This window comes from Haemaphysalis longicornis, unplaced genomic scaffold, assembly GCF_048455015.1.
Source record: "Haemaphysalis longicornis isolate Haplotype H1 unplaced genomic scaffold, Haemaphysalis longicornis Haplotype H1 scaffold_12, whole genome shotgun sequence".
Classification (NCBI taxonomy): domain Eukaryota; kingdom Metazoa; phylum Arthropoda; class Arachnida; order Ixodida; family Ixodidae; genus Haemaphysalis; species Haemaphysalis longicornis.
In genome coordinates this window covers 110,805,330-110,820,726 of record NW_027526225.1, presented here as the reverse complement: position 1 = coordinate 110,820,726, position 15,397 = coordinate 110,805,330, and the positions used below count along the sequence as shown (strand labels likewise).

At 49.5% G+C, this 15,397-nt stretch overlaps 1 protein-coding gene across 1 annotated transcript; it reads right to left on the bottom strand.

Moving 5' to 3' along the window:
• Positions 1–449: 449 nt before the first annotated feature.
• On the bottom strand, positions 450–14,788 carry LOC144163237 (excitatory amino acid transporter-like). The gene is made up of 8 exons (XM_077694105.1): positions 14,479–14,788; positions 13,518–13,800; positions 10,201–10,234; positions 8,834–9,145; positions 7,655–7,824; positions 5,083–5,277; positions 3,792–3,926; positions 450–628 (listed from the first exon to the last, which is right to left on the bottom strand). The coding sequence occupies exons 1-8, from the start codon at positions 14,654–14,656 to the stop codon at positions 481–483; spliced, it is 1,455 nt and encodes a 484-aa protein (XP_077550231.1). The 5' UTR covers positions 14,657–14,788; the 3' UTR covers positions 450–480.
• Positions 14,789–15,397: the final 609 nt, after the last annotated feature.

Here is a 15,397-nt window from a genome sequence, read left to right as displayed (position 1 = left end):
CTCCTAAACACACCACGCTTGAAAACAGAGTGTCCGTTTTACATTATTCTGTATTTAGAACGCGTACAAACGGTAAATCGCAGTCTTGAACGAGCACCAAAAGCAACGGCGACAGGGGGGAGCGGGCCGGAGACTCCCGCGGCTGCTAGGGGGATTCCAGTGGCGCTCCTACAGGCCGCACTCGAGGCGTATAAGGCCTCCGGTTCGAATTAACCGGAAGTTCGAATTAACCAATTAACGAGCTTTTACTGTATACGCTGTACATAGCCTGAGAGCGATCGCCCATGAGTGCTAGTTCGCTCTCCGTCGTACGTTCATTTGTCCCATCCGGGAAGCGCGGTACAGCGGCGTAGAGCTTACGTTGACGGTTTTATTTCACAGAAAATGAAATTGAATCCACACAAAAAATGCCGCCACTTGGGGGGTTCCTTCGCGACAAGTGCCCAGGGCAGCCCGAATGTCGGGGAGCGTGCGTACGCATTAGCCGGGGAGTTCGTTGGGCTCTTCCGTAGCGTGTGGCGCCTCCGGGACATGCTTGCTTCGGGCTAGCGACGTGGCACACAGCACCTGCGTCGCGCTGGCAACCACGGCGTCGCCCAGCATGTTCACCGTGCTCGCCAGCCGGTTCCTGCGGGAGCAAAGACGGGACAGAGAGCTGAAGTGACCTGACATTTCGCGGTAGCTTGAGAAACGCCTCGCATTCTTTAAATGCACCCTGCAACACTTGCGATAAACGCTTTCACTCTTTCCTTCGCGTCTGGAAACACTGCGAAAGCTAAAGTCATCGCCAGCACGGAGCGGCACTGCGTGATTGCTCGTCGCACCAGATACGCCTTCCGTTTAATTGTTTATGTGGCTTTATTTGTAAAGTTGCTATCGAAAAGCGTTCATAGCTGCAACGGAAGGAAAACCGGCCAACAGCCGCCTCATGGCCTCAGTGACATAATTCGGGCGAACGTTAAGACCGGGAAAGAGAGAAAAATCTTTTGAACGAGTTTCAAAGTTATTTGATGGGCATAGAGCAGTAATTTTTAGCTGGGGTACCCTTCGACAGCCTAGTCTAAGTACCGGGTGTGTTGGGCGACTACGTTCTGCCAGAATTTAAGATTTCAAAAAAAAAAAAAACATAAAGGGACTCTGCAACACTTCCGATGACCGCCGCGGTGGCTCAGTGGCTAAGGCGTTGCGCTGCTGAGCACGAGGTCACGGGTTCGATTCCCGGCCGCGGCGGCCGCTTTTCTGATGGAGGCGAAAAGCGAAAACGCCCGTGTGTACGAGATTTCGGCGCACGGTAAAGATCCCCAGGAGGTCAAAATTAACCCGGAGCCCTCCACTACGGCGCGCCTCATCGCTTGCGTTGCGTCGGCGCGTTAGACCCTACAGTCAATCAATCAATCAATCAACCAACACTTCCGATGAGCCCTTTCGCTATTTCGTTCGCGTCTGAAAGCATTGTGACAGCTGTAGTTATCGCCAGCGCGGAGCGGCAGTGCGTGATTTCAGTTGAATGAAAGCTGGCCAACAGCCGCTACACCTCTGTTATGACGCAATGACAGCAGTCGAAGAACGCCAAGACCGGGAAAGAGAAAAAAAATTTCGTGAACCATTTTCTAAGTTATCTGACGGGCAGATGGCAGTGTTTTTTGGCTGAGGTACTTTGTAATCTCCATTCTAAGTACGGGATGTGTTTGTTGACTACGTTGTGAAAGCATTTAGGGCTCATAAAATAGTGAAAAAAATGTTGCAGGGTCCCTTTAAATGTCCCGTAGTTCCGCAGACCTTCAACGTCCTTGAGTGAGAAGCAGTCAGAATCGTATAAAAAGTATTCTCGCTGAAAAAAAAAAAGCGTTCTATGGCCCGAGATGTTGCATAGCGCGAGCTTAATCTGGGCAGTAGCGAGATGTGGCCGTACATGAGAGTACACCACAGATGAAGAAGAAAGCAGAAGAACGCAGCCACACAAGCGAAGAAACATTGGACGGGCGGACGGACGGACGTACGGATGGGTGGATGGATGGATGGATGGATGGATGGATGGATGGATGGATGGATGGATGGATGGATGGATGGATGGATGGATGGATGGATGGATGGATGGATGGATGGATGGATGGATGGATGGATGGATGGATGGATGGATGGATGGATGGATGGATGGATGGATGGACGGACAGTTGGATGGACGGATGGATGGATCGATGGATGAATGATGGACAGACAGACAGACAGATTGATTTAGATAGATTTTGATTGATTGATTGATTGATTGATTGATTGATTGATTGATTGATTGATTGATTGATTGTAGGGTTTAACGCGACGACGCAACGCAGGCGACGAGGCGCGCCGTAGTGGAGGTCTCCGGATTAATTTTGACCACCTGGGTATCTTTAACGTGTGCCGCAATCACGTACACACGGGCGTTTTCGCTTTTCGCCTCCATCAGAAAAGCGCCCGCTGCGGCTGGGAATCGAACCCGCGTCCTCGTGCTAAGCAGCACAACGCCTTAGCCACTGAGCCACCGCAGCGGGGCGCGCGAAGAAGGAAGTGACGAAGCTACTTAAAGGAGCCATGAGGACAAAACACAAGTTCGGTTCATTTGAAAGATTGCCTCGATAGAATCATATCGACACCACCGTTAACGCACACTTCGCTCAAATAAGCTACATAACCAGGAAAAAACGGAACGGCCATGCGATCCACTAGCTCATTTCCCGCAACAGAACCTATGATGTCACATGAGCTCAGCTGTGCGATTGGCTGAGGACGGAAAAAGTAAACGGAAATTAGGCACAGCTTATAGGCTTTCTGAACGAACTATTTGCGCTTAAGTGTAATGCATATTCATTTTACAGCAGTAAGAATGGTGCGGTAAACAATGAAATTTAAAAAAACGCACGTTTTTTGTTTTAGCTGCACAGCACTCCGCCGCTTTGAAGTTGTTTTACAGGACACTGGCCGATTGGCGTAAGCGGCGTTCTCTCACGTGACCCTGTTTGTCGAGGATACCCCAGGTTTCATGAGACGATCACTTTTTACAGTAACAAAAACAAGGCAGGTGCAAATACGCTAAAAAAAAGAAATGGCGGACAATGTTTCGTGGATGACTATAGCAGCGCCATCTGGGAGGGCTGACGGACAGCAAGGCCGCAAACCCGAATGACGCAGTGGAATTTCGCTTGAATACACGCGCTTCTGACGTCATTTGTGACTACAAAAACCTACGATTTGGCGGGAGAATCAAAATTTTAACCTAAATTGATCGATTTCTCAGTGAATAGGGCAGCATTTGCTGCCGGACAAGCGCTGGGGGCGCAATAAAACGCGAAATCTTTCGAATAAAACAAACTTGTATTCTGTCTTCATGGCTCCTTTAAGCTGACTAATTAAAGCGGACCGATGTGGCCGACAGAGCGAATTGGCGTGGACGTCATTATAAGGGTTTCCGGTAAAATATCCATGCCGAAGAGCAGAAAAGGTAAGTCGACGGTGGACGTGAGTGTCGAAAAAGCGTGAAACAAAGTAAATCATGTATCTGTATTTAGTGCATCACCATTCAGGCTTTCACCTCAAAGGAATAATGTAAGATACTTGCGAATTTTTTTGCTTCTCTAGGCTCGGGGGAACAGAGACACAGCAAGAGAGAGAGAGAGAGAAGGGAGAGAGGGGAGACGGAGAGAGAGGAGAGGAATACAGCTAGAGAGAACTTTAAGAGTTGAGGCAAGCATGTTTGGGTTCGGTGTCTTCTGACCAAAGCTGCGCTGCTGTCACTGGCTGTTTGTGGTGCTCACATAAGCCAGTCGGTGAAGAGTAGGACTCCGATATCCTGCATCGGAATCTCGAGCACTTGCATGAGGTAGACGAGACCCGCCAAGTTGCTCTCCGGCGTAGGACTCGTGTTCAGGCTTTCCACAATGCACATCAACCTGTTGTAAAAGAGCGCCATCGTTTGTCTCGTGGATGAGGGATGTGGTTTTTCAGCCAGGCAGCACATAGAACTTCTTCATAGAACTTTCACGCAGGGGGACGCAATATGTTCTTAGAAGGAACAACTGGTTCCAAGGCAGCCTTACCAAGGGGTAAGCGGTATCACTCGCCGGATCGGAAAAAAAATTCTATTATAATTAAAGGGACAGACAAACGATTTTTGTCGAGTATATGTTCGAGTATATGTTCGAGTATAAGGGCATTCCTTAAAGAACGTTAACGAAAAGCACTTTTGCTCATAACACCCTTGAACTTTTTTAATCGAAATTTTTATATCTACGAGCCGTGTAACTGTCCTCCCAAAATTAATGCTGGCATCCATGACATACAGTAGCGCGGCAACGTACTTTTCGCTGTATGCGAGATTGAAAGCGATATTTAAGAACTTGGTTCCAGATAAAAACAAGTGTGAATCGCAGGATTTCTTATTCCTTTGTGTGTTTTTTTTTTAATTCACTAGTCTATTTTGCACGAAGGAGCCATCTGTTGGGATGGACGGTAGGTCTGGCTTCAAGTTGTGGAGGTCGGCAGTTCGATTCTCTCCGCCCGCATCCTGTTTTTTAAAGCTGCCGTTGGCGTATTTGGAAACTGAAATCGAATATTTCGGCAGAAGAAACGCCCATGACTCAGGCAGAATTGTCAAAGCTCCTTCACTGGGTCTGTTTACTGAACGCTATCGTTGGAGGCGCAGTTAGCCACACTGAGAGCAACCCAGCGGCCAGCGGCAGCGGGCGGCGTGTCTTAAAAATTTTCAAAATAAGGTTGAAAGTACATATACAATTTAATCTTATACAAATACATGTTTAAAACGGTTTTCAATAAGTGAACAAACGTTTCAGCAGTTACAGTAGCTGCTATGTTTTTATGTCACGTGACCGGTACACCTATTGTAGTGTCAACTTTCGACACTGCGAATCGCCACCCGATTTCGGAAAGTTTGCTGCCAAATTAAAATTATTTCCGCTAATTAGTTTATAAATTGCTTGTGGTTGGAGAAGCTTTATCCATCGTCACGATGGATAAATCTTCTTGCGACACCGTAGGGCAATCCTATGCCTGTCTCTTGCCGCAAAGGTTTTGCTCGCACACACTCACCCGATCAGAAGGTACTGGCCGACGGTGAAGCCCATAGAGCTCCTCTGGGCGAAGAACAGGACCGTGATCACCAGATAGATGGCGCTGCCATCCATGTTGGCTATGGCACCGACTGGGGCCAGAAAGCGCGCCAGTCGAGGGTCCAAGTGAAGGCCTTCCTCGAGCGCCACGATCGAAGTCGGAACCGTCGCGGAACTGCGCATGTGCGTGAAGCCGCAACAATGTTTTAGACATGTAGAAAAGTGAAAAAAAAAAAAAAAAATGAACTGGCGATTACGATACTCCCTAGTACGATATTTGGGCGCAGCAGCAGTGCGCTGAGGCAGCCCTCACAAGTCGGTTCTCTCGACGGGAGCTGTGGTGAGCCTCTGCGGCGGCGGCGGCGCGAAATGCGTCTCAGGAAGGGACCGCGAACTGCGTCTTAGGGAGCGAACGCACATCATAGTCCCTCGCACGCCCCGCTCCCGTTTTCGCCCCAGCGTCACGCCGTCGAGCGCCTCGTGCGGGCACAGCATACTGCCCCCTCCCCTCCTCCACCGCATACTTTCGGAGAGCGCTGGCTCACGCCGCCACAGCGAACCGCCCTCCCCTCCCAATTTCGCGACACTGTCATCCTTTGCTTTCTTTCATCTTTCGCTTTTAAAGACGATAGTCTTTCTTGGGCTACTTAAACCCAGAAATTTTAGTCTGTCTGTCTGTCTGTCCGTCTGTCTGTCTGTGACTCGATTCAGCCACCCGGCCAAAGCAAAACAATGTCAGCGCAATAGTCTTATATAGTCACAGCTAAATCTACCCGTCTTGGTCCGGTGTAATGTTCATACTTGTCAACATTGTTGAAGAAGAACAAGACATTACGCAAATATAAGACAACAAATCAATACAGAAGTGATATTAAGTGCAATGCACTTCTTAAGCGACCCTGAACCAGCGTCCACCGGCGATGTCCGCGCACGTGGAGATGGGCGCGCGCAGCCTGGCCGCGGACATAGCACATACCCACGTGGGGGATTGGCCAGGAATCTCCTCGTCTTCCTTGGCAACGGGGGGAGATGGGCGCGCGCTGCCTGGCCGCTGACATGGCACATACCCACGTGGGGGATTGGCCAAGAATCGGGCGTGAGAAGGGCTAATGCACCTGCTTAAAGGAGTACTGACACGAAATTTCAAAGCTGAGATCCGCTCTAGCAATCAAGTACAACGACAACACAAATAGGTGTCTGTGAATAAATGCATCTTTCTTTCTTTGTAGTTGTGTGTGTGTGTGTGTGTGATCTCTCTTTCGCGAACATTACCGAACCGCGCAAATTCAACTCGTGCATTCGCACTTTCACATTCTTCCCCTTGGGGAAATGCGGGGATTTTTTTGCAGTGTTCCTTTATAAAAATTCAAACATGCTTGACTTTTGCGAAATTAAATACTTCATCAACTGCAGAAAAAGAATTCACTCCGCCGTCGCCTGCTGTCGCCCGCGCCACTATAGCTTCTGGCGCCATTTTAAGAAATCAACCGGCAACAGTTACGCAAGGTTCCACTAGATAGTTTCCACGTTCTGCTTGCAACGCACGTGGAGTAGGGAAACGCGGTTCTATAAACATTAAAGTAGGGTGCCTCGAGTAACGCGCGTCTTCGCCGTACGGCAGCGTTCGCATCGAGACACCCGGTTTCGAGCAGTGGAACGCGGGAAATTTAAAATGATTTAAGCAAACATTTGGCGTCTTTACCTTGGGAGGAGCGCGACGCAAGAGGAACAACATGAGAGGTGAGCGCTAAAGCGAAGGGAGGCATTTACTTCGCAAAAGCCGATAAAGACTATCGTCTTTTGACGTCATTTGCAACGAAAGGAGCAGATACGCGGCCAATTTTTTCTTTCACTCGTCGGTCCAGGCCATCGTTGCCTCGGTTACGCCGACAACGCGGCTCAGCCCAGAGACGGCCGCCAAAGGGCTGCGCCCTAAAAAGTGGCTTGCTCCCTTTAAACTAGGCACATTCCACTCGGCGCCAATGTTTGAGTGAGTGAGTGGGTGGGTGGGTGTGTGGGTGAGTGGGTGAGTGAGTGAGTGAGCGAGTGGGTGAGTGAGCGAGTGGGTGAGTGAGCGAGTGAGCGAGTGAGCGAGTGAGTGAGTGAGTGAGTGAGTGAGTGAGTGAGTGAGTGAGTGAGTGAGTGAGTGAGTTTTGTTAGTCAGCGTTTCTGTTAGTGGGAAATACAAATGTGATTGCTGACGTAATACCTGCTGTTAATGCAGGCGAGATAGGCGCCGTCCTGAGCCACACACTGCGCGATCTTAAAATGGCTCGCCTTGTATGTAATTGCAAAGCTCCCCGAACTCATTAGAAAAAAACACCCTTCCGGTTTGGAATGATCAGTTGTCTTCGGTGTAATTGTGTGCACTTTCAATGCGTGCTGCCGTAGCGAAAGCTTAGCTTTCGCTCGACAAACTTAGCACAACCGCGGCAATTTTTTCGTCAGCATGAACAATCTGATATAGTTTTTATTTGTTGCGCAGGGAGATCTGCCGGCTGCGCTGGCTGATCACTCGATGAATCCCGGAAAGAATCCCGAACTGCACATACCTCGAGGCCGTTCCGAAAGCAACCGAGATGGGGTAGACCATGTTCCGAAAGAAGGGCCACAGGTGGCGCCTGGTCAGCACGAGGTAGAGCGCGGGCAGCACGACGGCACCGTGGAGGACCATGGCCGCCACTAAGGCCATCACGTACATCGACAGGTCACCGGCGAGGGTCTTGGAAAAGGTGAGGAGCGTTTGCGTGGCAATTAGCATTGGCGTACGTAGAAAACGCTTTTAAAGGGACCCTGCAACACTTTCGACAAACGCTTTCACTCTTTCCTTCGCGTGTGGAACGGCTGCGAAAGCTATAGTTATCGCCAGCACGGAGCGGCACTGTGTGATTTGCTCGTCGCACCAGATAAGCCTTCCATTTCGGCTCTCATTTTGTGGTTTTTTTTAAAGTTTCTGTCTAAAATCGTCCATTGCTGCAACTGAAGGAAAACCGGCCAACAACCGCTACGTGGCCTTAGTGACGTAATTCGAGCCGTCTTAGAGCGTCAAGAACGGGAAGGAGAGAAAAATCTTTAGAGTGAGTTTCCAAGTTATCTGGTGGGCATAGAGCAGTAATTTTTGGCTGAGGTACTTTCGGACCTTCTGATCTAAGTACTGGGTGTGTTGGGTGACTACGTTCTGCAAGCATTTAGGATATAAAAAAAGTTGAAGAAAGTGTGGCACAGTCCCTTTAAAGCGAAAGAATTGTTAGTTGTACCGATTACGTCCTGTCAAAAAAACTGATGCATTTCCCCATAGGCTGGTTGGTGGAGCGAAAAGCTCTGATAAGATCTGCGGACACGCGACGGGTGTGTGAAACCGGGTCCCCGTTGTGTCAAAATGGTCACTTGGAAATCGCAAAAAAGGAACGGTTCTAGATAAGACAATACACGCACCGGTCGTGAAGAAGGAGTACAATATTATACCTTTATCTCATAAACCACGTATCGGTATACATTAAGATCTTTCATATATATGCGTTTCCTTAGTGCGCGAAAAATCATCGCATGGATTTGCGATTTGGGTCTTTGAAGGTCTGACGATTGACTGGAGGCCCGTTCTCTCAACTTTCTTAAGGAAGGGATGGTAAGTTCTTATGCGCAGTCGTGCTCAAAGACTCGGTCATCTCAGCTCGTCTGCGGCATACGAATGCGGCTGACATTTGAGCTCCCGTCATGCACTCCGTCATCACCTGCAGATCCCTGGCGCCCAGGACGAGCGCCATGCTGGTGGAGCAGAGTCCGACGGGCGCGAACCAGAGCAGCATGTGGGTGGCCGTCATGACGGTGTTGCTGAGGCTGACGAACACGTTCAGCACCACGTTCTGGTCGTCGCGGAACGCCGCCAGCACGAGGCCTAGCAGGATGCTGAAGCTCAGAACGCCCAGGTGGTTCGAGCCGAACGTCTTGGTCAGGTGGAAGTCCTCGCCGGCGTTGCTTGCGGCAGACGGAGGGGGAGTGCGAGACTCTTCTGCGGGGCGGACGAGGAATAATTTGACATCCAGCTGAGACGCAGCTGTACAGCTACAAAGGAAAGCTCTGCGGGTTTCTCAGAAACTTTAGTTGAAGGAAAATTCGTCATACTCCGGATTTCAGTCCAGGATCACACCGTTCACCTAGGGCAGTTACTCTACTTACTGAGCTACCACGAGGCTAGCCGTTTATAGCGCGAAAGCAAATTGATAAACAAGTCCAAGTAAGGGGCAAGTGCTAATCGACCAGTCCAGGACAAATACCCAAGGTGGAGTAGGTTTCTGCGAAAGAAAGTTTGTCGCCAACTTAAGCTGCACATTCCCTCAAATTTTGGAATTTGTCCCTCGCAGAAACTTAATCCACATTCAGGATTTCTCCTGAACTAGTCGATTAGAACCTTTCAAGGTACCCAAAGCTGGAATCGTCGCTTAACACTTTTTGAGATTAGTTTGACCGCACTTGAATGGGTCCGGACAAACCAGACAAAAATACAAATGGATCAGTACAAACCTGTGCGCATCATTCGCGCATTTTGGTTTGTACAGGCTTCATTTCTTGTGCACGGTCTAGCTGTATGCTGGGTGGATTAAAGATTCATGTTTTTTTTTTGGCGCTTCTCCTTTTACCCAGAACCCCTTCAGCCTTGCTGGTGACATTAGTACCAGCCAAATCACCAGAACCGCATTCTTCTTTCTGAAGCTGCTTACGACGACCAGAAATTCACGTCATAAAACAGCCTCCAACCCTGAAGTCAATTTTTTAACAAAGCAATCGGCCTAATTCAAAGTCAGCCAGGTGTTCTAGACTTTAAGTGATCGCCTCCGTATGACTTTTTCCACGGAAACAACTAAAACACACTTGCAGGAGCTTCTGAATAGTTTTTGAAGCAGGCTCTCTCTTGCTTCAACTCACCAGCCCTGGCAGACGGCAAGGAGAAGTTGTGCGGATCTCCCACGGTGAAAATCTGCAATTAGATCGTACACTTTGTGAGGGGCGTCTTTCCGCGCCTTGGCACTAACTCACCCCATGTTTGCGACGGTTATAATTTATAAAAGCCCCGAGAGCAGCAATAACTTACGCTATAGACATGCGCTTCGATTATGTTGGATGGAAACAAGTTTCTGAAATGAAAAGAAAATTGCGATGTTGTTATTACAAGGTTTCTTAATATGCGTTTGTTTATTAGCATGCGCAAAAGCCATTGTCTGCGTTTTCCACAAGCTATCAATATCATACTTGTATTGGCATTCTTCTTTTGTTGTGTATACTGATGCGAGAAGAAACACCTTTGTGATTGCCCTAATCTCACTACTGTCTATCCCAGGCGCTGATTCCCAAACCCGATGATCTGCGATGATGTTATTTAGGCGGAAGGCTAATATCTATCATTGGAGCGCTAACCTGAACGACTGGCGTCGGCACGAACAGCACGAAATGTTGTATACAGGAAAATATCACCTCCCCAAAGGAAAGCCAAAAGCAGACGCAAGGTTGACTAGTGATTAATAGCAATGTTTAGTAACGTGGAGTATGGTGGGATTAAGATGGTTTGAGGTGCATTAGGACGAATTAAGGTGAAAAAAAAATGGGATTAAAGTAGTATAAGGTGGATTAGGATGGGTTAAGTTGGGTCAAGGAAGGGTTTATGTGGGTGTGAGTGCATGCCCATATAGCACTGAGACGGTAAAATAGTACCGCTTCTGTTTTTGTGACTGTTTGTGTGTAGCAAATGTATCAGGTACAACACTACAGCCGGAACGGGAACCGCCCTGTCGGTGTTGGACGAGGATAGGCGTCGCTAGGCTTTCGCCCTGAGATTACGTAAGCAGCAGTCTTTAGTGCCCCCCTCCCCCCTTTTCCTCGTCCGCAGCCTAGTGAGGCTTTTTATCTCAAGAATGAAACGCATCGACAAATCGACATAATGTCAAAGCGCTCTAAAAAAATTGTCCGCGTATCTGCTCCTTTCGTTGCAAATGTCGTCAAAAGACGATAGTCGTGGTAGACATTTGCCAAGGAAATGCCCCCCTTTGCTTTCCCGCTCACCTCTCATGCTGTTCCTCTACCGTCGCGCTCATTCCAAGGTGAACACACTAAAGGTTTGCGCAAGGCGATTTGAATTTACCGCGTTCCACTGCTACAGGCCGGGTTCCTCGATGCCAGCGCTGCAGTACGGCGGAGACGCGCGTGAATGGAGGCGGCCGACTAGAAGGTTTATAGAGCCGCTTGGCCGTGCTCCACGTGCGTTCCAAGCAGAACGTGGAACCTAGCTAGTGGAACCTTTCGTTGCTGTTGCCGCGTGATTTTTCATATGCCGCCAGGAGGCGGCGGTTTTCTGCAGTAGATGTAGAATATCATTTGCTATCGAAAAACCAAGCATCCATGAATTTTTTAATAAAGGAACACTGTAAATATCCCTTGTTTACTAATGTCCTGTCTTATATTTGCGTAATGTCTTGTTCTTGTTCAACAAAATTGACAAGTATGAACATATAAACCGGGCTTAGACGTTTACGTGTGGCTGTGAGTATATAAGACTATTGCGCAATATCAATTTTTTACTTTGGCCGGGGGGCTGAATCGAGTCACAGACAGACAGACAGACGGACAGACAGACATACAGACAGACCAAAATTTATGGGTACAGGTCGAGCAGTCGAAGAAACTAAAGCGTGGCAAACTGTGAAAGCTATGGTAATCCCAGCCTCTGTGAAAACCTTCTTTTTTAAATTGCACACCAACACACTCCCTGTGAAAACATGGATGGAAGAGCGAGGTCTTTTTGTTGCTTGGAACAACTTGTGCGTTCTTTGTCAAAAACCTGAAACTACAGAACATGTGTTTATAGACTGTAGGGATGCCATTTTCTTTTGGAACGCCCTCATGAGAACCCTAAAGACGGAGTATCCGGTGACACCCTATGGAATCAGGTTCCTCAGTGTAAACAATGAAGACGATGTACCGCATGATATGATCATGCTTTTAGGATTGTATAGTATCTGGCGCTCTCGAATGGCGGTGCGCCATGCGGATGTCAATGCGCAAACTGTGAGCGAACTATCTGTGCGAGTTGTACGAAGTGGAAAATCCTGACGGGGAATTTCGCCAGTGCTTCAAAAATTGACATCATTTGATGTTTACAATAGTTTCCGCCAGCCAAAACATGGCAGGCGCTTTTTATTACATCGCTGACTTGTAAAAATGTTTAAAAAAAAGGAAATAAAGAAAAAAAAACTGTTCGCATGGCGACGCAGTGAAACATCCCCCTCGCGAGGGGAACGATCAAATGCAGAGCATTTCCGGGGCGCACGACGTTAAGTAGTTTGCGTTACGTTAATGTTGCACTTGTGGCAACGGCTGACGAGAGAGCGCTCGTCAGCAGTAATTTGAATGAGTCAACAATATAAGGCGCGTTCGTAGCGTCCCATTCTGTGTCGGCTTTGTGGCGCAGTGGGTAGAGCACCACGTACATTGCGTTCCGCCCGCAGGGTCGAGGGATCGAAACCAGGCGCCGGATAGTATTTTCTTTTATATAGTGTAGGGGGAGGGGTGCGGACAACGACGGTGCGGACTACGACGGGACAACGCGGGTGACATCGTGAGCTACTGAAATGCTCTGCATTTAAAAGACTATCGTCTTTAAAAATGCGTATCGACTCACGTACGAACGCAGTTCCTCCTCAAAAAGATTGGCCGCGTATTTGCTCCTTCCGTTGCAAATGTGGACGCAAGACGACAGTCGACTGGCGCTTCTGGCAAGTAAATGCACCCTTCTCTTTCCCACTCACCTGTCATGCTGTTCCTCTCCCGTCTTCCCTCCCGAGATAACACGCTAGAGGTTTGTCCAAAAGAATTTAAATTTACCGCGTTCCATTGCTCCATGCCGGGTGCCTCGATGCCAGCGCAGCTGTACGGCGGAGGCGCGCGTGAATCCAGACACTCTACTACAACGTTTATACAACCACGTTGCCCTACTCCACGAGCGTTCCAAGCGGAAAGGGAAACCTATCTAGTGGAACCTTTCGTTGCTGTTGCCGTTTGATTTTTTAAAATTCCGCCAGGTTGCGCGGGCAACAGCAGGCGACGGTTTTCTGCAGTTGACGTAGTATTTTATTTTATATCGCAAAAAGCAAGCATCCGTAAATTTTTAATGAAGGAACACTCCAAATATCACTCATGTATTGATTTTTGCCTTATGTTTGCGTTATCTCAAGTTCTTGTTCAACAATGTTGACAAGTATGAACATTGACACCGGACGTAGACGTTTAGATTTTGCTATTAGCATCTGTTCCACTTCGGCTGGCTTATTGAATCGAGTGACAGACAGGCATACAGACAGAGCAAAATTTTTACGTTCGAGTAGCCGAAGAAAGGCTATCGTGTTTAAAAAGGCAGCGCACTCCGACCTGACGAGGTCCAGAAGGCGGTCGGTGGCTACGGTGGAGAGGCGCGGAAACTGCTTGAACTGCTCCGTCTGGATGTCCAGGCGCACCGTGTTGCCCGGAGAGAGTACGATAGCGAGGGAGAGGGCTTCGGCAGTCGCCAGGAGCTTGCAGAACAGTGACAGTGCGAGAGAGCATGCGCACACGCGGCCGATGACCGGCAGCCGGCTGCTGCCCAGTGCCGCCACCACGCTCGAGCTGATCAACGGGAGGGTCACGCCGCTCATCATCCGCACGAACAGCTCGCCTGCGCACAAAGATCTCCGTGAACTCTACCAGAAGTTCGGATCAAATGAAATGAAATGTAATCTTAAGATAAATTCTGGGTGCGTCACGCCCACGAGTCAAGCCAAAAGGAGATTGCTATTTCAAACGTCTCCTGACAGGGCCAACCCCTCGCGTTTGTATGTTCAAATATGTATTTGTACGATTCTAAACGCGTACCTGACCTCGATAAAACTAGCATTAAAGTTTGCGTGCGCCGTACAATCAAGTTGAAAATTGAAATCGCCTTTCGATGTTCTTCGCTCTAGTTTTACTGCCAGCAGGAGATGGATAAGAAAGTTTATGAAGCACAGCGTATTTCTGCTGCCACATAATCGGAACCCTGACAAGAAAGAACTTCCCCTCCCGCCACGACTTTAGAGCTGAGGTGACTGGAGGTCTACACTTTTTATGCCTCGCATGTATAACAGCGGAGGTGCTGTAGGTCAGGCCTTTTCGCGGCGAAAGATCCCGAACGAATGAGTCCTCGCATACTGTCGCTGCAGAAGAACGCAATAAAAAAAATTGGAGAAGCTTGCACTAATGGTGCAAGGCTGGAGCAGAGCTGGCGGCCCCTCCCCTTTCGTCGATTCGAGCGAAGTACACGTCGTATTCTACCACAGCAGTCATCCCGTTGCTCCGCTGCCCCGTGGCCGCTCACCGGGGAAGCCGACGTACATGACCTGGCGGTCGGTCCAGGGATGGTCGGTGGCACGGATGGCGAAGCCCAGAACGAAGCCCCCCACCAGGCCGGCTGCCATGAGCAGCGGCAGCAGCCGGTCAGACACGCCGTCCACAGCCTGCTGCGCTGCGAACGCCTCTTCGTTGGGCGGAGCCATCGACGCGGTTTCAGGGCCCGCCACCGCAGCCCCTTCGCCCGCCGGGACATAGGAACCCGCAGAGTGGCCAAACAGCGAGCTGTGCGAGGAGCGGTCGGCGCCTTCGGCCGACTTTCGATCCTGGAGGCAGGATATAAGCGGTGCACGTTGTGACGAGATCGGGTTGCAGGGCGGGTTCAGATTAGTCAACGTGGTGCATTGCGAGGCAAATACAGTCGCACAATGAACAATCGGGCCAGATGGCAGCGGTTATTGAACATCTTGAAACCCAGCGCAAACCGACACGGACAGGGACACTAGTGCGGAAATATTTAAAATATTTATTAGATGTCTTATTGCCTTTGCGCCCCCGTATCGCTTTGAGCTGTGTTTCAAGATGTTTAAACACGATCGTTGTGACACCTACCAGTGAAACCCTCCCCTTCATGCAAAGTTACGGCGTGTTTTGTAGCGTGCGTTACTAGCCAAGGTTGAGCAGTTTCTCGTGGCTCCTGGAGAGCCGTGCTCCGCATGCGCGAGGAGCAGTGACGTCACAGGGCGCACAGAACGTTGCTCGCTGCCCGGCGTCTCTCACACACCCCACGCTTCCAGTGACTTCGCCGACCTCCGCTCCGCACGTGGCGGCCCGGTCCACGTGATGATCAAGCGAGGAGTGGCCGGGTGTGGAACCGATGGGTCGTGCATCGCAGCAATACCGGCGTACGCCTGTGGAACCAGCTTAGCTCTGGGGCGATTGGTGAC